This window comes from Euprymna scolopes, chromosome 25, assembly GCF_053919585.1.
Source record: "Euprymna scolopes isolate OS-2025 chromosome 25, ASM5391958v1, whole genome shotgun sequence".
Taxonomy (NCBI): domain Eukaryota; kingdom Metazoa; phylum Mollusca; class Cephalopoda; order Sepiida; family Sepiolidae; genus Euprymna; species Euprymna scolopes.
In genome coordinates this window covers 23,181,667-23,203,149 of record NC_136506.1, presented here as the reverse complement: position 1 = coordinate 23,203,149, position 21,483 = coordinate 23,181,667, and the positions used below count along the sequence as shown (strand labels likewise).

General features: G+C 37.9%; 1 protein-coding gene across 1 annotated transcript in view; it reads left to right on the top strand.

Moving 5' to 3' along the window:
- Window positions 1–21,483, top strand: part of LOC145247288 (organic cation/carnitine transporter 2-like) — a 109,780-nt gene that overhangs the window by 79,652 nt on the left and 8,645 nt on the right. Inside the window, exons 9-10 of the mRNA XM_080108909.1 lie at window positions 8,763–8,944; window positions 10,526–10,677. Coding sequence (XP_079965035.1) covers window positions 8,763–8,944; window positions 10,526–10,677 — 334 coding nt within the window. The remainder of the gene's footprint in view (window positions 1–8,762; window positions 8,945–10,525; window positions 10,678–21,483) is intronic.

Here is a 21,483-nt window from a genome sequence, read left to right as displayed (position 1 = left end):
GCTACTTGTTCTACACAAGTCCTGGAGGTGACTGGTTCTAAGTAGACAGATCGGTTACCGATGGTTACTTGTTCTACACAAGTCCTGGAGGTGACTGGTTCTAAGTAGACAGAACCGTTTCCGATGGTTACTTGTTCTACACAAGTCCTGGAGGTGACTGGTTCTAAGTAGACAGAACAGTTTCCGATGGTTAGTTGTTCTACACAAGTCCTGGAGGTGACTGGTTCTAAGTAGACAGAACAGTTTCCGATGGTTAGTTGTTCTACACAAGTCCTGGAGGTGACTGGTTCTAAGTAGACAGAACAATTTCAGATGGTTAGTTGTTCTACACAAGTCCTGGAGGTGACTGGTTCTAAGTAGACAGAACAGTCTCCGATGGTTAGTTGTTCTACACAAGTCCTGGAGGTGACTGGTTCTAAGTAGACAGAACAGTTTCCGATGGTTAGTTGTTCTACACAAGTCCTGGAGGTGACTGGTTGTAAGTAGACAGAACAGTTTCCGATGGTTACTTGTTCTACACAAGTCCTGGAGGTGACTGGTTCTAAGTAGACAGAACAGTTTCCGATGGTTAGTTGTTCTACACAAGTCCTGGATGTGACTGGTTCTTATTAGACAGAACAGTTTCCGATAGTAAGTTGTTCTACACAAGTCCTGAAGGTGACTAGTTATAAGTAGACAGAACCGTTTGCGATGGTTAGTTGTTCTACACAAGTCCTGGAGGTGACTGGTTCTAAGTAGACAGAACAGTTTCCGATGGTTACTGGTTCTACACAAGTCCTGGAGGTCACTGGTTCTAAGTAGACAGAACAGTTTCCGATAGTTAGTTGTTCTACACAAGTCCTGGAGGTGACTGGTTCTAAGTAGACAGAACAGTTTCCGATGGTTAGTTGTTCTACAAAAGTCCTGGAGGTGACTGGTTCTAAGTAGACAGAACAGTTTCCGAAGGTAATTTATTCTACACAAGTCCTGGAGGTGACTGATTCTAAGTAGACAGAACAGTTTCCGATGGTTAATTTTTCTACACAAGTCCTGGAGTTGACTGGTTCCAAGTAGAGAGAACAGTTTCCGATGGTTAGTTGTTCTACACAAGTCCTGGAGGTGACTGGTTCTAAGTAGACAGAACTGTTTCCGATGATTAGTTGTTCTACACAAGTCCTGGAGGTGACTGGTTCTAAGTAGACAGAACAGTTTCCGATGGTTAGTTGTTCTACACAAGTCCTGGAGGTGACTGGTTCTAAGTAGACAGAACAGTTTCCGATGGTTACTTGTTCTACACAAGTCCTGGAGGTGACTGGTTCTAAGTAGACAGAACAGTTTCCGATGGTTAGTTGTTCTACACAAGTCCTGGAGGGGACTGGTTCTAAGTAGACAGAACGGTTTCCGATGGTTAGTTGTTCTACACAAGTCCTGAAGGTGACTGTTTCTAAGTAGACAGAACAGTTTCCGATGGTTAGTTGTTCTACACAAGTCCTGGAGGTGACTGGTTCTAAGTAGACAGAACAGTTTCCGATGGTTAGTTGTTCTACACAAGTCCTGGAGGTGACTGGTTCTAAGTAGACAGAACTGTTTCCGATGGTTAGTTGTTCTACACAAGTCCTGGAGGTGACTGGTTCTAAGTAGACAGAACAGTTTCAGATGGTTAGTTGTTCTACACAAGTCCTGGAGGTGACTGGTTCTAAGTAGACAGAACCGTTTCCTATGGTTAGTTGTTCTACACAAGTCCTGGAGGTGACTGGTTCTAAGTAGACAGAACAGTTTCCGATGGTAATTTATTCTACACAAGTCATGGAGGTGACTGGTTCTAAGTAGACAGAACAGTTTCCGATGGTTAGTTGTTCTACACAAGTCCTGGAGGTGACTGGTTCTAAGTAGACAGAACAGTCTCCGATGGTTGGTTGTTCTACACAAGTCCTGGAGGTGACTGGTTCTAAGTAGACAGAACCGTTTCCGATGGTTACTTGTTCTACACAAGTCCTGGAGGTGACTGGTTCTAAGTAGACAGAACAGTTTCCGATGGTTAGTTGTTCTACACAAGTCCTGGAGGTGACTGGTTCTAAGTAGACAGAACAGTTTAAGATGGTTACTTGTTCTACACAAGTCCTGGGGGTGACTGGTTCTAAGTAGACAGAACGGTTTCCGATGGTTACTTGTTCTACACAAGTCCTGGAGGTGACTGGTTCAAAGTAGACAGAACCGTTTCCGATGGTTACTAGTTCTACACAAGTCCTGGAGGTGACTGGTTCTAAGTAGACAGAACAGTTTCCGATGGTTAATTGTTCTACACAAGTCCTGGAGGTGACTGGTTCTAAGTAGACAGAACAGTTTCCGATGGTTAGTTGTTCTACACAAGTCCTGGAGGTGACTGGTTCTAAGTAGACAGAACGGTTTCCGATTGTTAGTTGTTCTACACAAGTCCTGGAGGTGGCTGGTTCTAAGTAGACAGAACAGTTTCCGATGGTTAGTTGTTCTACACAAGTCCTGGAGGTGACTGATTCTAAGTAGACAGAACAGTTTCCGATGGTTAGTTGTTCTACACAAGTCCTGGAGGTGACTGGTTCTAAGTAGACAGAACAGTTTCCGATGGTTAGTTGTTCTACACAAGTCCTGGAGGTGACTGGTTCTAAGTAGACAGAACAGTCTCCGGTGGTTAGTTGTTCTACACAAGTCCTGGATGTGACTGGTTCTAAGTAGACAGAACAGTCTCCGGTGGTTACTTGTTCTACACAAGTCCTGGATGTGACTGGTTCTAAGTAGACAGAACAGTTTCCGATTGTTAGTTGTTCTACACAAGTCCTGGAGGTGACTGGTTCTAAGTAAACAGAACAGTTTCCGATGGTTAGTTGTTCTACACAAGTCCTGGAGGTGACTGGTTCTAAGAGGACAGAACAGTTTCCTATGGTTAGTTGTTCTACACAAGTCCTGGAGGTGACTGGTTCTAAGTAGACAGAACCGTTTCCGATGGCTACTTGTTCTACACAAGTCCTGGAGGTGACTGGTTCTAAGTAGACAGAACGGTTTCCGATGGTTACTTGTTCTACACAAGTCCTGGAGGTGACTGGTTCTAAGTAGACAGAACCGTTTCCGATGGTTACTTGTTCTACACAAGTCCTGGAGGTGACTGGTTCTAAGTAGACAGAACAGTTTCCGATGGTTAGTTGTTCTACACAAGTCCTGGAGGTGACTGTTTCTAAGTAGACAGAACAGTTTCCGATGGTTAGTTGTTCTACACAAGTCCTGAAGGTGACTGGTTCTAAGTAGACAGAACAGTTTCCGATAGTTAGTTGTTCTACACAAGTCCTGGAGGTGACTGGTTCTAAGTAGACAGAACAGTTTCCGATGGTTAGTTGTTCTACACAAGTCCTGGAGGTTACTGGTTCTAAGTAGACTGAACAGTTTCCGATGGTTAGTTGTTCTACACAAGTCCTGGAGGTGACTGGTTCTAAGTAGACAGAACAGTTTCCGATGGTTACTTGTTCTACACAAGTCCTGGAGGTGACTGGTTCTAAGTAGACAGAACAGTCTCCAATGGTTAGTTGTTCTACACAAGTCCTGGATGTGACTGGTTCTAATTAGACAGAACAGTTTCCGATTGTTAGTTGTTCTACACAAGTCCTGAAGGTGACTAGTTATAAGTAGACAGAACCGTTTGCGATGGTTAGTTGTTCTACACAAGTCCTGGAGGTGACTGGTTCTAAGTAGACAGACCAGTTTCCGATGGTTACTGGTTCTACACAAGTCCTGGAGGTGACTGGTTCTAAGTAGACAGAACAGTTTCCGATAGTTAGTTGTTCTACACAAGTCCTGGAGGTGACTGGTTCTAAGTAGACAGAACCGTTTCCGATGGTTAGTTTTTCTACACAAGTCCTGGAGGTGACTGGTTCTAAGTAGACAGTACAGTTTCCGATGGTAATTTATTCTACACAAGTCCTGTAGGTGACTGGTTCTAAGTAGACAGAACAGTTTCCGATGGTTAATTTTTCTACACAAGTCCTGGAGTTGACTGGTTTTAAGTAGACAGAACAGTTTTAGATGGTTAGTTGTTTTACACAAGTCCTGGAGGTGACTGGTTTTAAGTAGACGGAACCGTTTCGGATGGTTACTTGTTCTACACAAGTCCTGGAGGTGACTGGTTCTAAGTAGACAGAACGGTTTCCGATGGTTAGTTGTTCTACACAAGTCCTGGAGGTGACTGGTTCTAAGTAGACAGAACAGTTTCCGATGGTTAGTTGTTCTACACAAGTCCTGGAGGTGACTGGTTCTAAGTAGACAGAACAGTTTCCGATGGTTAGTTGTTCTACACAAGTCCTGGAGGTGACTGGTTCTAAGTAGACAGAACAGTTTCCGATGGTTAGTTGTTCTACACAAGTCCTGGAAGTGACTGGTTCTAAGAAGACAGAACAGTTTCCGATTGTTAGTTGTTCTACACAAGTCCTGGAGGTGACTGGTTCTAAGTAGACAGAACAGTTTAAGATGGTTACTTGTTCTACACAAGTCCTGGAGGTGACTGGTTCTAAGTAGACAGAACGGTTTCCGATGGTTACTTGTTCTACACAAGTCCTGGAGGTGACTGGTTCTAAGTAGACAGAACAGTTTCCGATGGTTAGTTGTTCTACACAAGTCCTGGAGGTGACTGGTTCTAAGTAGACAGAACTGTTTCCGATGGTTAGTTGTTCTACACAAGTCCTGGAGGTGACTGGTTCTAAGTAGACAGAACAGTTTCAGATGGTTAGTTGTTCTACACAAGTCCTGGAGGTGACTGGTTCTAAGTAGACAGAACCGTTTCCTACGGTTAGTTGTTCTACACAAGTCCTGGAGGTGACTGGTTCTAAGTAGACAGAACAGTTTCCGATGGTAATTTATTCTACACAAGTCCTGGAGGTGACTGGTTCTAAGTAGACAGAACAGTTTCCGATGGTTAGTTGTTCTACACAAGTCCTCGAGGTGACTGGTTCTAAGTAGACAGAACAGTTTCCGATGGTTAGTTGTTCTACACAAGTCCTGGAGGTGACTGGTTCTAAGTAGACAGAACAGTTTCCGATGGTTAGTTGTTCTACACAAGTCCTGGAGGTGACTGGTTCTAAGTAGACAGAACAGTTTCCGATGGTTAGTTGTTCTACACAAGTCCTAGAAGTGACTGGTTCTAAGAAGACAGAACAGTTTCCGATTGTTAGTTGTTCTACACAAGTCCTGGAGGTTACTGGTTCTAAGTAGACAGAACAGTTTAAGATGGTTACTTGTTCTACACAAGTCCTGGAGGTGACTGGTTCTAAGTAGACAGAACGGTTTCCGATGGTTACTTGTTCTACACAAGTCCTGGAGGTTACTGGTTCTAAGTAGACAGAACCGTTTCCGATGGTTACTAGTTCTACACAAGTCCTGGAGGTGACTGGTTCTAAGTAGACAGAACAGTTTCCGATGGTTAGTTGTTCTACACAAGTCCTGGAGATGACTGGTTCTAAGTAGACAGAACGGTTTCCGATGGTTAGTTGTTCTACACAAGTCCTGGAGGTGGCTGGTTCTAAGTAGACAGAACAGTTTCCGATGGTTAGTTGTTCTACACAAGTCCTGGAGGTGGCTGGTTCTAAGTAGACAGAACAGTTTCCGATGGTTAGTTGTTCTACACAAGTCCTGGAGGTGACTGGTTCTAAGTAGACAGAACAGTTTCCGATGGTTAGTTGTTCTACACAAGTCCTGGAGGTGACTGGTTCTAAGTAGACAGAACAGTCTCCGGTGGTTACTTGTTCTACACAAGTCCTGGATGTGACTGGTTCTAAGTAGACAGAACAGTTTCCGATGGTTAGTTGTTCTACACAAGTCCTGGAGGTGACTGGTTCTAAGTAGACAGAACAGTTTCCGATAGTTAGTTGTTCTACACAAGTCCTGGAGGTGACTGGTTCTAAGAGGACAGAACAGTTTCCGATGGTTAGTTGTTCTACACAAGTCCTGGATGTGACTGGTTCTAAGTAGACAGAACCGTTTCCGATGGCTACTTGTTCTACACAAGTCCTGGAGGTGACTGGTTCTAAGTAGACAGAACGGTTTCCGATGGTTACTTGTTCTACACAAGTCCTGGAGGTGACTGGTTCTAAGTAGACAGAACCGTTTCCGATGGTTACTTGTTCTACACAAGTCCTGGAGGTGACTGGTTCTAAGTAGACAGAACAGTTTCTGATGGTTAGTTGTTCTACACAAGTCCTGGAGGTGACTGGTTCTAAGTAGACAGAACAGTTTCCGATGGTTAGTTGTTCTACACAAGTCCTGAAGGTGACTGGTTCTAAGTAGACAGAACAGTTTCCGATGGTTAGTTGTTCTACACAAATCCTGGAGGTGACTGGTTCTAAGTAGACAGAACAGTTTCCGATGGTTAGTTGTTCTACACAAGTCCTGGAGGTGACTGGTTCTAAGTAGACAGAACAGTTTCCGATGGTTAGTTGTTCTACACAAGTCCTGGAGGTGACTGGTTCTAAGTAGACAGAACAGTTTCCGATGGTTAGTTGTTCTACACAAGTCCTGGGGGTGACTGGTTTTAAGTAGACAGAACAGTCTCCGATGGTTAGTTGTTCTACACAAGTCCATGATGTGACTGGTTCTAATTAGACAGAACAGTTTCCGATAGTTAGTTGTTCTACACAAGTCCTGAAGGTGACTAGTTATAAGTAGACAGAACCGTTTGCGATGGTTAGTTGTTCTACACAAGTCCTGGAGGTGACTGGTTCTAAGTAGACAGACCAGTTTCCGATGGTTACTGGTTCTACACAAGTCCTGGAGGTGACTTGTTCTAAGTAGACAGAACAGTTTCCGATAGTTAGTTGTTCTACACAAGTCCTGGAGGTGACTGGTTCTAAGAAGACAGAACAGTTTCCGATGGTTAGTTGTTCTACACAAGTCCTGGAAGGGACTGGTTCTAAGTAGACAGAACAGTTTCCGATGGGTAGTTGTTCTACACAAGTCCTGGAGGTGACTGGTTCTAAGTAGACAGAACCGTTTCCGATGGTTACTTGTTCTACACAAGTCCTGGAGGTGACTGGTTCTAAGTAGATAGAACAGTTTCCGATGGTTAGTTGTTCTACACAAGTCCATGAGATGACTGGTTCTAAGTAGACAGAACAGTTTCCGATGGTTAGTTGTTCTACACAAGTCCTGGAGGTTACTGGTTCTAAGTAGACAGAACAGTTTCCGATAGTTAGTTGTTCTACACAAGTCCTGAAGGTGACTGGTTCTCAGTAGACAGTTTTCGAGTTAGAATTCACAGGGCAAATGATTCTTCCCGTGTTGACACGAATAATACATATGCGAAGTTGCTACAGAAAAGCTTTAATATTTATGGAGCAATTCTGGTTTCTGATTTGTTGGTAGCTGAACGTGAATTAATTCGATTCGTCAGTTCCTACCAGAATCGTTTATAAATAGAATTTCCCGACTGTGCGGGATCATGCCCCATTATTAGACAAAAATATTGCAACACAAAATGTCGCTCATTTTAATGGTACTGTTCCTTTTATTGTAGCTCTTCAACTTTTTTACTTGTGGGAACAATTCTTGTATGACAATGCGCGCTCCGGACGCTCATGCACAGCCATCTTTCATCGTTGGCAAAAGTACATTGAGCATAATGACTATTTGGAAAAATAAATTCTGAAATACAAAGTCGCTCGTTTTTGTGACACTACTCTCTGCTTCAAAGCTCTTCGACGTTTTCAACGAAAAAATAGGAGCCATCTTCCATTCAACTCCGAGAATAATGCTTTTGTGTAGTTCTATGTTATCATTTATTCGGTGTGACCCTTGTCAAAATTGACATAAACTAATTTAATCGATACTGATTAAGTGTTATATATTATACGGTCTCTAATATATAATACTTCATTTGTCGCATCATGCGTCCAGTCAGAATAATTAAAATAATCTAAATATTAATTTACTTGTCCGACGTCCGTTCGGTGTTACAAAAACCATCATCATCGCAAACATTAATTGATAAGAAACGAATAATTCCCTTTATAGTTGCTATTAATCTGTTAAAAATCATTATAACCATTTCCTCTCCAAAGATTTTCAACACAAAAAAACATGGCTGTCTCTTTACAGTTTCAAATTGGCTATTTTATTTTATAATTTCAAAAGGTCATGTTGAGAAGAGACTGTAAGTTTTATTTATGTGTTTTTTTTTAACTCAAAAATTATGTGTAAGTGAATTGACATCTGTTCCTTTATAATTTATAATGTAAAAATTATTTAGAAAAAAAAACAATGCGCTGTTTGTTGAATTTTCATTGAAAAAAAATCAATTCTTTTTAGCTTTAAAAGATTAAAAAAGAATTTGCTTAAAATTGTTTTAAATTTGTAGTAATTTATATTTTATTTATTTATTTGCGGACTGTTATCCTCGTCTTTTATGGTTGTTGTTTCACGACGTTTCGGCCAACTGTTCCTCTGGCCTTCGTCAGGTTGTAACCGCGACGGGATAGGAATGCTGAATCAACTGTATCGTCAGTAATTACTGCCTTCCATAGTTGTTGTCTCCCCACGTTTTGGTCGACTTTGGGTTGAATTGAAACCACTATCTTCAGACAATGCTCACCTGGAACTGTAGAGATTCAATGTCTCTATCTACTACGCCACGGGACCCGTTTTTATCAAGTTCGTCGTTATTTGTTTTATTTTTTTTTTACGTTATTCATTTTATTTATAATATGTTTAAAAAAGATATTTCCACGGTTTATGCTAGTTAAAGTTATTTGATTTTGTTTTTATACTTTAAGATTTACAATGGATTACATTGGTTTTCTGTCTCGTTGGAAGATTTTGTGTCACAGCCGCATTTGGTATCATCTATCTGTATGCGTGCGAAATCTACCCAACCGTGGCGAGAAATGGGGCCCTTGGAGTTTGCATGACGTTTAACCGGATAGGATCCTTGTCAGCACCCTACGTCATGATTCTGGTTAGTATTTCTATTTCTATTTTTTTTCTTCTTTTTTTTTTTTGTATTTTATTGTTTGTCTAAAACGGTGACGACGAAAAACAGTGATAATAAAAGAATAAAAAAAAACCAACATGTATAAACACCCGCGTGCATTGTTATTGAAAGATTTAATCCGGATGCTAATCACAAATGATTCGTGTTTTTTCATCATCCGTTAGATTTGATTTATAAATTTTTCACACAGTTTGGCTTCAAATTACCATGCATACCGAAGTCAAATGTTTCAAGAATATTCAAGTTTGTCCTTCTATTGAAGTGGTAGAATAAAATAACCCAAAATGACCCGAAACCATAATCGTTCCTGCTTCTTCTTTCCATGTCGCAGGGACACTAACACCTTAATTTTTTTTTTAAATCTGAACGCTGTGCCTCCTTATCACCTGCCCAGGACTGCATCTAGAGAGGCAACTCCAGCTTCCATTGTATGCATCTGCTACAGAACACGATTGTCTCGCGATACTGAAGGTTGCCATCATCATCTCAATTTTTCTTTTTTCTTTTTTTTTTTTCTTTAAAAAGATATGACTTTCTCAAGGACAGGTTCTTGTTTGAGTTTTTTTTACCTCAAAACGTCATATGAAAATGAAATTATTTTCTTTTTTTATAATCTTTTCATGAAAAGATTCTTTGCTAACATCAGATTCGACTTTGCCTTTAGAATTTTCTCCTTCCATTTTCTTTTCGATAATTACAACCACGCCTTGATTAACAATCCTATTTATGAACGCTTTTGTGTTCTTTGGTGAACAACTTCCTCACCATTGTCTTTCTACTAATCTCATTTCCTATATTTTTATTCTGCTAATTACCTAGTGTTTCATCTATTTTTTATTACTTCCTAACACTTTGCGCTGGAGAGGATGTCCATCATGTAAGGTTGTTTGGTTGTTTTTCTTTTGTTTTTCGTTTGTTTTTGTTTTTTTGTTTTATGGCATATCAACCCTTTTTCAGGTTATTTAATACCAACATTTTTGATAGAATATATGTTTTTGTTTTTTTTTTTCAAGTCGGTTTCTATTTAACCTATAGTTGGGACCCTAACAGGTAATACCAGTCCGGGTCAGGTGGACCTGGGAGCAATGGCAATTAAAGGGTGGCTCCACACTTCCCAAAGCTCGCAAGCTGGGGTCTCACCATCGGATCTAGTTTAACGTCATATCCAGGATTCCATGATGTAACATACATACAAAAGTTTTTTTTTTTTTTTTTTTTTTTACAAAGGCATCACCACATTATCAAGGCCCAGAGGCCACTCAAGGATAAGGGTTAAAGAGTGTACAGTAGAAATTGGTCAATATAGTAATCATTAGTAATGAAAATTTGGTAAATTTAATAACTTATATGGAACGGCTCATCAAGAACTTATTTACTTTAGACTTGAACACAACCATACTGTAGTCAGCCGGAAAGCAGGAAAACGGAAGACAATTCCACAGGCGTGCAGTTCTAAGAAAGAAGCTTTGTTCATGGAATTACAACTGTTCACTAAAACCAGCTTTTTTTCTTTCTTTTTTTCTTTTTTTTTTTTACATTATGTAGGGCCGTTATGTTCCTGGCAACTTTGGCAAAGGTCTTCCTTTGATTATCCTAGCAATCACGACGACATTTGCTGGTCCGCTCGTTATGCTGTTGCCAGAATCCAACAGCCAATCAATTCCTGACACAATCAAAGAATCAAAGATGATGCAAAGGTGAGTCCACTGCAAATCATCTCTGGATTATTTTCCGTAATTTTTGGGAACTAATATTAATTCCGACATTACACGTAAGGATGTGGTAATGTTTTTTATTTGAAATGCATTTGTTCTGAAGTCAATTATATTGTACAAGCGCCAACGTTGTAGCTATTTTCTGGATACTAACTCTTTGTTGAACTGGCAAACTCCTAATGAAAGAGACAATTTACATTACATTTTAAAACCAACTTTATTAACCAATTTATTGATTTCCAATCTCCGCTCGTTAAGAATCACATTTGTGGTCACTTTCAGCAGCTCCGTATGTCTCGCTTTCTTTGTCTTTGTTCTTTTGTCCTCACATTCCATGAGTGATGTTTCTGACAAAGGGGAAAGAATTACTGTTTTCTAGCTCGAAATCTGTCAACACATATCGTTGATTTATTTTTAAACTTTAGCTCTTCACAACAAGTGGCTTCATAAATTGTCTCGAGCGATTTCCATTAAAACATAATAATTTGCATATCTAATCGGATTTTACATTATTGTGGGTTACCTTGCTGACATGTTATGTTCAACAAACCCTAACACCAACGGAAATTGTTTCTTAGATCATATGATATAAACAAATCAATCAAATATTTACCATCGTAAGTCGGCACATATGCGAACTTAAGGTCAAACTTTGTCAAGTAAATCGTATACATAAATTGAACGTTCTTGGTAATCAATATCGTAAAAAGTAAACAAATGAATACAAAACTTGGTTTAAAGGTATATATATATATATATATATATATATATATATATATATATATATATATATATATATATATATATAATATAAAGCTGAATGTGTGTGTGTGTGTTTGTGTGTGTGTGGTAACGAATAGGCTCCTATATGGGTGACTATTTTAAAAAACTGATTACATATAATAGAAGATGTATCGAGATATAGGAATGGGTATGTTTGATTTGGCAGAACGGTGGTTCATTAAAATTGTGGGGTCTGCGTTCTCGCCTGGTCCACAAAGTATGGAAATAAAAAATTTTAAAATTAAAAAAAAAACGTTTACAAGTGTTTTTGATATAGATGTACATAATAATACTTTGATAAGTATGTTTTAACTTAAATAGGGGTGGCCTAATAAAATTGTGGGGTCTGCGTTCGCGCCTGGCCTCCATAGAATGGAAATAGGCACAAACTTTAATAAAGACTTTTCATATCTATCTGCGTAAGTATACTTTGATAATTATGTTTCAGTTTGAAGAAATACGGTCTAATAAAATTATGGTGTGTTCGTTCGCACTCGACCTCCATAGAATGGAAATATGTCACAAAGTTTAACAAAGTTTTTTAATATAGATTCACAGAATATTGTGATAAGTGTTTCAGCGTGAACAGGTATGGTATAATAAATTATGGGGTTTGTCTATTTTATTTTTACTTTCATCATATTTTGCTTTGGTTTTGATACCCCCAAATTCGAAGCTATCTCTTTACAACCCTTCCTTTTCATAACCTATCATACTTTCATAAATCAGAGTCCATTTTCTGTAGGCTGTTTTTGAACCCAGTCAACGACGGGTACTTTTACTAGTATATATATATATATATATATATATATATATATATATATATATATACATATATATATATATATATATATATATATATATATATAAAGTCGTGTCGTAAGTTCTGTCCGACTTTTTACCTTTGTTTTTAAATTGAACGAAACTTTAAAAATATTGTGTATTTTGTGTAATGTTTTTACATTTTTATGTTTAAATACATTTTACCTGATTACATTTTTTACAAAACGATAAAGTTTAAATGTGTTTGATTACAACCCTATTAACATGGAAGTGTTTGAGAATTATTTGAGGCATATGATGCATTATGAGTTCAAGAAAGGAAACTCAGCAGCCGAAACGACTAGAAATATTCACTCAGTTTATGGAAAGGAATGTGTGTATGAAAGAACTTGCGATTTTTTTTTTTTTTTTTTACACAGTGGTCACCACTTATCAAGGCCCGGAAGCCACTCAGGGATAAGGGCTATTGCAAGTACTGTACGTTAGTGTGGAGATTTAACGAAGTGTTTACTTAAGGGGGCGGTTCATTAGGAATTTGTTTACGTTGGACTTGAAGACATCCAGGTTGTAGTCAGGTGGGAAGTAGGCAGACGGAACAGAGTTCCACAGGCGTGCAGAAGTGGAGATTTCACTCTTGAAGATGAAGATCGAACCGGACATCCAGATGAGTTTGATCATAGGTTTCTTGAAGCAACTCTTGAAGAAAATCCTGCTTTATTAGTTGAAGAATTTGCAACAAAACTGAGTTCAAGCCATACAACTGTTCATCGTAATCTCCAACAATTTGGAAATGTTCCTAAACTTGAGAAATGGGTGCTTCATGGATTTTCTGAAAACAATCTCAAATCATAAATCCGGACAGAACTTATGGGATTACCTAATATTACTATCATGGGCAGCAAATTAGTACGAATTGTAGAGCATTATCTGTTCATCGACTTGTGTTAATTTCACCTGTTGTTCAATTCTTGATTTATTTTGGATTATCTCCCCTTTTAACTAACTTCGTAATCTAGACATTTAAAAAACAATGCACATAAGATTAATACCTATAAGTGCAAACTGTGAAATCGAATATACATGTCATAAGTAACAGGTGACTAAGCCCATATGTAAAAGAAATAGATTCGTGTTTCTAATTAAAAGGAAGACAGGTTACAACGAGTCAGATGCTATGACTTACAAACATAAAGGAAAGATTTTATTAGGAAAAAAAAAGCAATTTGGGCATTTTATATTCATTCTTAATGTGCATTTTTTATGTTACTCTTTTTCACTTCAAGCACGTAAGGGGTTACTATTTGGGACCGTGTGTACAAGAGACTGTGGGAGCGTGAGCTGCGAGATATCTGTCTGCGTTACATTAAAACGTATGCATGTTAGTACAGTCAAGAAATCAGGAAACGGGAAGGGAATTCCAAAGTCTAGCAGTCCGTGGGAAAAAAAATCTATTAGAGTAGAAAGCTTTTTGGTATCTAGGGATCTCAACAGTGAAGAGGTGGGATTTTGCTGCTGGTCAGGTTAGTCGGGAGTAGGTAGATCGAGGGGTGGGAGCACAAGTGCAATCAGTTCGTCATTAAGTACATGTAAAACCGGCATATGAATTCAACATTACGGTGATGTGACAAAGGTCGGGGCTTAGTCGATAGTGCGGGATCTATTAGCTTGGAGACTTTCTTGGACGCTGTTGTAAAAAGGGCGAGGCTAGTGACTGATGCACCAGCCCAGATGTGGCAACAATACTCCATGCATGGGGGACTGATGTCTTTCTAGAGATAGAAGATACTCTCAAGTGTGATTAATTTTCTAGCATGGTAAAGGGATCCCACTTTCTTTGTGGCAGCCTTAGCAATGTCCTTGATGTATTTGTTCCAATTCATGTTGCCTGTGAATGTTAAGCCGAGAAGTCTGAATGATGAGCTGTTGGGTAGGGTGTTATTAGCCATAGAAATCGGTGATTGATAAGTTTTCTTGTAATTGTTACAATCTAATTGATTTTCTGGGATGGTTCCTGGTTTTAGTAGGGACAATTAAGAAAATAGCGTCTTTGGGTATTGCGAAGAACCAGTCAAATAGTTCATATAATTATACGGGTTTAAAAGTTATGCTTAATAAAATGAAGGATAGGTATATAGTCATGCATATTAAAACTGAAATGAATGAAACGTTGCGAAAATAGAAGGGTCACAAGTAAACAAATGCTAACTAAAATATTGTTGTGTCGTGGAACAACAGTGAAAATAAGAACAATCAAGTCGAGGTTCGGTTAAGGAACAAGTGTATTAACAATAATGTACAAAGATAGGAAAGCGTGTATATCTGCTGGGTACTCGGCTAGCAGTCGAAGTGCAGTCGCATCTCTCTCACCGCTGTTGGAATTACTAGCGCTATTTATAGTGCTAATCGATGTAAATTCCTCTGTTCAAGGAAGGCCGGTATAATACCTCTCCCTTTGAAAATATCCCGTCTAGGATTAATAACGTGTTTGTTTTGGGTTCACCCTAATCAATTCTGTTGATTTCCGTTTTCTATTTGATCTTCTGTTCTCCGGAGCTGTCTCTGGTATGGGCACCTGAAAAGTATCAAAGACTGTGTCCATGATGTCCTCCTTGGGCGATCTGGTCACCTCACTGTTCGAGTATCTTTTCCGAATTTGGTTAGTGTGACATTTGTGCACGAAGTCTGATCCCTTAATTATGTAGACCATGTTGCGTCTTTCGCCAACTTTATACCGTTTTTTGTTATCGATTTTTGAGATTTGGCCTATCCTGGTTTGGTAACAACTTGTGAAAAATCGATCTAACCTTGCGTCCGAACATAACCTCAGCAGGTGTCTTCGACATTTCGATGTTTGCATTCGAAGTGACTTGTAAAAACTGTTGAATTGACTTATCCGTCGGCGACCCACTAGCTTTTTTTAGAGGTCTCTTGAATGTGTCAACGAATTTCTCTGCTTGTCCATTACTTCTTGGGTTGTATGGCGGAATTGTTATATGCTCGATTAGATGATCCTCGCAAAAAAAATCGGTAGACGTAAATTGCGTTCCATTGTCTGTAACAATGCAGTCTACTACTCCAAACCTAGCGAATAGTTCATACAGGAAGTTGATAGTTACCTCGGATGTGGAATTCTTACATTTTAATACTTCCGGCCATTTAGATAGGCTCTCTACAACAATTTTTCCTTCTATATCCATATCTATGTTTGGCCAATAAACGAAAGAGCGCATACGGCTTTTCATTCTTGATATACCTGGATGTCCTACATGGAATTCCTTGAGCATTCTTTTCTGTAATGTCGCAGGAATTACGACCCTGTCGCTATATGACAGGACATTATCGCAAATTGAATGAATTTCTTTATCCAGTTCGTTATTGTTTATCCGTTCTTTCGTGCGTATAATAAATTCGTCCACCTCTGGCTTACTCTTAATCTCATCAAGCGTTATGGAAGTTCTCTTATTGTGTCACATAACGTATTTTTTACTTCAACTTCCGCTTGAATGGCTGCTATTACCATATCCTCCAATGGTTTTGTCTGCTTAGGTATTAACCTCGATAACCCGTCTACATGACCAAATTTTTTAGCTGGTACATACTTCATTTAAAAATTTTAATTAAGAAGTATGGTACCCCATCTTTGGAGTCTATTCGCCGTATGTTGTGGTAGTCCCTTTTTCGATCCGAAAATCGTTAATAATGGCCTGTGGTCTGTTTGTAACAGAAATTGCCTACCGTGTAGGAAATGATGAAATTTCTTTATCGCAAATATAATGCTTAGCACTTCTTTTTCAATTTGTGAGTAGTTCTTCTCGGCTGGCAAAAGTAATCGGGATGAATGTGCTATGGGTTTCACTTTTCCATCATTCATTTTGTGTAAAGTGCATGCTCCTATGCCACAGAAGTCAGACGTTAAAGCCTCTTTAATTTCCCGAAATGCTTCTTCGCACTCTTGCGTCCAGATTCATTTTTGGTCTTTCCGTAACAGTTCATTTAAAGGCGACCTTAGTTTATGCATATTTGGCACAAATACATTGTAGTAATTTGCCAAAACTAAGAAACTTTGTAAAAACGCTATATTTTCTGGAGCAGGCGTATTCTTTATTGCACTCTATCTATCTGGATCCGGCCTTCTTCCATGTTTATCGATGATCTGCCCCAAGTATTTTATTTTCTTCATGAAAAATGTACATTTTTCCTGTTTTACTTTAAATCCATAATCCTGGAGCCTTTTGAATACTTTGTTTACATGAGCTTTGGGTTGTTCTTTGCTAGCGCTTTTCATTAACACATCGTCCAGGTACCCTACTGCGAAATCCAACCCATTTAATCCAACCCATAATTTGCTGAAAAATCGCAGGTGCTACTTTGACCCCAAAAGGAAGCCTGTTAAACTTATCGGTATTAATACATAGCAGCTTTGAACACTCCTCATCGACTGGAACTTGTAAGTACGTGTCACTGAGGTTAATTTTAGAAAATATTTCCCTCCACTCAGTTTCGCAAATATCTCTTCAGGGCTCGGAAGAGGATAATTGTGATCTTGTAATACCCTGTTTAAGCCTGTCGTGAAGTCGGCGCAAACCCGAATCTCCTTACTCTTCTTTTTTATGTAAACCGTTGGTGCAGCCCACTCACTGATCAATTTTTCCGATGACACCCATGTTTTCGAGTCTTTCTCATTCACCGTCCATCTGTTCTATAGCGGCGTATGGAACATTTCTTTTCTTTCTGAACACTGACTGTTCATTTACTTTTACGTCAAATTTTGCTACCGCTTTTGTATACCTTCCCATACCGCCTGAGAATACGTGTGGGAAATTCTCTTTTAACTCCCTCTTGTTTTTCTGCCTCCACATTCGAATCCTTAACCTTTTGGCAAAATGAGCTTAACGGCAGATCCCATAGTCTAAACTTTTCGAACAGATCAGTTCCAAAGTGTTTGTTTGTATTTCGCATGACAAAAATTCTTGCTTTTTCGGCCCTGTTCTGGAAAAAATATTCGTCAATAATTCTCCTTCGAAAGTAATTTTTTCGCCACTGACGCTTCTCGCTGTTTTATGTGATTTAATCATAGTGGGTCCCCCAAGCCTCTTCCATGTCAGTACATTAATAATGGAAATGTCCGACCCACTATCAAGCTGTAGCCTTACTTTCTTTTTAAACATTTTGACCTGTACATATTTCCGGATATTTTATTCCTCAGGTTCAATTTTCATAACTTTAATGGATGTCTTTCTACCAGATTTTTTTACAATGCGATGCTTTATGGCCTTTCTGGTGGAAGTTATCACATTGTTTGAATTTGTAGGGACACTCATTGTACCAATGTTTATTTCCACACCTCCAACATGGTCAAGGTGGATCTTTTTCCTGTTTCTTTCTCTGGTTATTTTTTGAAGTTGAATTTTTCTTTTGATGGATCTTTTTAATATGCGACATTCCGCTTTCCTCTATGTCACGACTGTCTTGTTTCAACGCAATAAACCGTTCACAGCCTTCTGCTACGTTTTGTAGTTTTAAATTCGGTTCGTTTTCGAGTTTATTTAAAACACGACGCCTGATTTAAGCGTCTTTATTTGAGACCATCCCTTGCACAAATATTAAACATTTAAAATTATCTGCTGATAATTCCTCTAGTTTAAAAATCGTCGCAATGCTTGTTCACTATACTATATCTCTTCTAGTAACATTCATACATTTATATCCTCTATGGAAAAGAGACGTTTTTGCAGAAAACAGTTGTGTAAGTAGCGTAACTGTTTCTTGGAAGCTCAACTCACTGGTGTTTTTTGGGGAGAATAAAATTCACGAACTTTGTATGCTCGGTTGTTCCCAATTTCCTTAGCCTAACTTTTTTCGCGTCTGACCAGGTACCACAATCCGATATAAAAATATCCTCATATCGTCTATAGTACTGGACGAAAGTGACATCGTCTTCTGGATTATAATTTAAATTTTCAATAGCGGCCCACACAGTTGTTTGAGAGAATGTGTTATGATTATCGTCCGCTTTAGTTACCTGTGTCGCCTCCAGAATTTTTCTTTGTTCCTCCTGTGTTTTCATCAATATTTCCTCGAAGCGTTTCTGTTGTTGAAGCATTTTTTCTTCAAATGCTTGTTTAAATCTCTCTTCTTTTTCTACTTGTTGTTGAATTTGCTGCTTTTGCAACGCGAGATTTTGCTCTGCCTGGAATTGGAACAATACCAACAGTGAATCTTTGAATTTCGCATCCATTATACGAATTCAGTTTACAATTTACGCTTGTATTAAAGAAATATTCCTTAGTACAAAAAAAATCAATCAAGTCTCCTTTCCCAATTCTTTTGTTTGAAGAACAACAGTTTAGCAGTCCTTTTGTAACTTAATTTGTTGAACGTTATATTTCTAGTCTTACTAGAAACTATCCAGCGAAATAACATTTGTTTAACATTTTTTTATTTGCACGCATTTTTACGTAGTGAAAATAAAATCCGCCGCTTCAAATATCCGACGAATTCGTTTGGGAAATTTTTAGTTTGTTTTTTGTTTTTTTACCCTATTTGCCTTTGCAAAATAATGACTTGATTCTTTACGTGTTTGCTAAGCGCAAATGACGTACGCGAATAATTATTTTTCACGGTCTGTCTGTTTTTCTCTTGACAAAGTCAAGCATGTTTTTTTTTCAAATCCCAGATGTTATCGAAATAACGAAAAGCTTACATGGTATTTGCTAGTTGGTTTCGGACATTTAACTTTGCAGAAGAAAATTCTTACCGTAGGAAAAATGGCTCCTGTTAAAAGAAAAAAATTAACTCTTTTCCCTTTCTAAAACACTTGGTAAGTGTGTTCAATTATTAAATAATTGACAACACTCGCGTTTTTCGCTGTAGATTTTGAAGCGAGTTTTTTTTTCCGTCGCCAAATTACTATTGTAGTAATTAATTTGCTGTTAATCCTTGCGTATCCAAGCATCTGTTGAAATGACGAAGGTGTTCTGTCGTAAAGATTTTACGAGTCTTTATTTAAATCACTTTTAGTGATTCTCTGAAGTGATGGTCGTTTCGAGTCCTTGTCGACAATCTGTTGTGTCGTGGAACAACAGTGAAAATAAGAACAATCAAGTCGAGGTTCGCTTAAGGAACAAGTGTATTAACAATAATGTACAAAGATAGTAAAGCGTGTATATCTGCTGGGCACTCGGCAAGCAGTTGAATTGCAGTCGCATCTCTCTAACCGGTGTTGGAATTACTAGCGCTATTTATAGTGTTAATCGGTGTAAATTCCTCTGTTCGAGGAAGTGCCGTATAACAAATATAAATAGAGTTATATAAACTACGAAATGAGAGAAAACAAAATGTTATAATAAACATGTTTATATCTAAAATTCTATAAGAATATAAAAGTTATTTTCAATCAGTAAATGTGCATTTATGCTAATTCGCGTTCGGTAAAGAAATATAAATAAATAGTAACAAGGCTTAGAAATGTGTAGTTTAATATGTTTTTAGTGCGAATATGTGTGTATAAGTAATATGCGTATGTAAATCATGAACGTATGTGAGTATTTGGCAGCGTGGCAGGATTTATGTGTGTGGTTGTTCTTGTTAGTGCATGTATATATGTGCGCGAGATGTTGACGTTTGTACGTGAATTACTGAAGGTTACTTTCCGCTTCTAAAGGCACAGAAAGGGTCGAGCATACGGTTTCAGTGCTTCCGTGCGACCGGCTGGAAAAAAACTTTTTAACTTTTTTCTTTTTATAAGAGTTTCTAAGTTAGCATCGGCATGTTGATTTGATATAGACTTGCTACTGTTGTCGTTTGAAACGATTTTCACTAATAGCAAAATATTCTGAGTTAACATATTCCTGTGAAAGCTAACTTGTTTTAGAAGTGAAGAAGATAGCGAATCTAACCGAACCGGAAAAGAAAAAAGGGGATCAATTAAAGCCATTGCTTTTTAGGGTTCGTTAGAATCGCATCTGAATCTCAAATTAATTTGAAATAAGGGTAAAAACGCGTGAAATGAGTTTGACAAATTATAACAAAACGAAAGCTCGAAAATATTTTCTTATAAAATTTCGTTGTTCTCAATCCTTCATTTACAAAACTCTAGTAATATTTAAGGTAGAACTTGCTAACTGATGACATTTCTAATCGATCAATCTTCCGTGTATATATATATATATGTGTGTGTGTGTGTGTGTGTGTGTTTTTTTTTTGCGTGTACATATATATCAGTTTTTTGCATGTATTTCCGTATACATATATACTTGCAAAATACCCTGAGTTAACATATTCCTGTAAAAACTAACTTGTTTTAGAAATGAAGAAGAGAGCGAATCTAACCGAACTGGAAAAAGAAAGAGGAGATCAATATATATATATATATATATATACATATATATATATATATATATATATATATATATATATATATATATATATATATATATATATTTATATATAGTATATATTTTGAGGTATTTGCTTGCCTAGCTGAACTGGTGAGCTATGAAACAGTACTGTATTTGGATGACTATATATATATATATATATATATATATATATATATATATATATATATATATATATATATATTCAGGCAAACATTATTAAAAACAATAGAGATACCTTTCTTAATGATTCTTTTTTTCATTTTTTCGATCTTTCGTAAGATTTTTTTAACTTCATGGTGGAAGGTATTTACAAATGTTCCATGGTTCACACGAGCGCTTTCGATTCTTTCTTGAATCATCATCAGGTGGAGATAAAATATTAAAAATAGAAGTGAAATATATAGTTACGAATGATAAAAAGAGTCAATGAAAAGTCGATTAAAATATACATTTAGGAGTGATAAAAAAAACTCGATTAAAAATTAGGATGATAAAAGGCAATTGTATTACTTTCTAATTGCAAAATCCTTGTGTTGTCCACGAGGACCTTTCTAAGATTAGAGGGGGGGACAGCTATGTTGATTTGTTAAATGCTGGTATATTGAGCTAGTACTGTTCAAATGCATCGGCAGGCGGGCATGTATGTGTACCCGTGACCCTTTCTTTTAAGTATACATGTGTGTACGTGCGCATGTGTGTACCCGTGGCTTCGACCGCTAACTGACCCTCTCCAAACAATTAACAATAAAATAAAAAACTAAAAATAAATAAACCTAATCATAGCCCCCCCCAAAAAAAAAACATAAGTGAACACCCAACAACTCAAGACATACTTACCAAG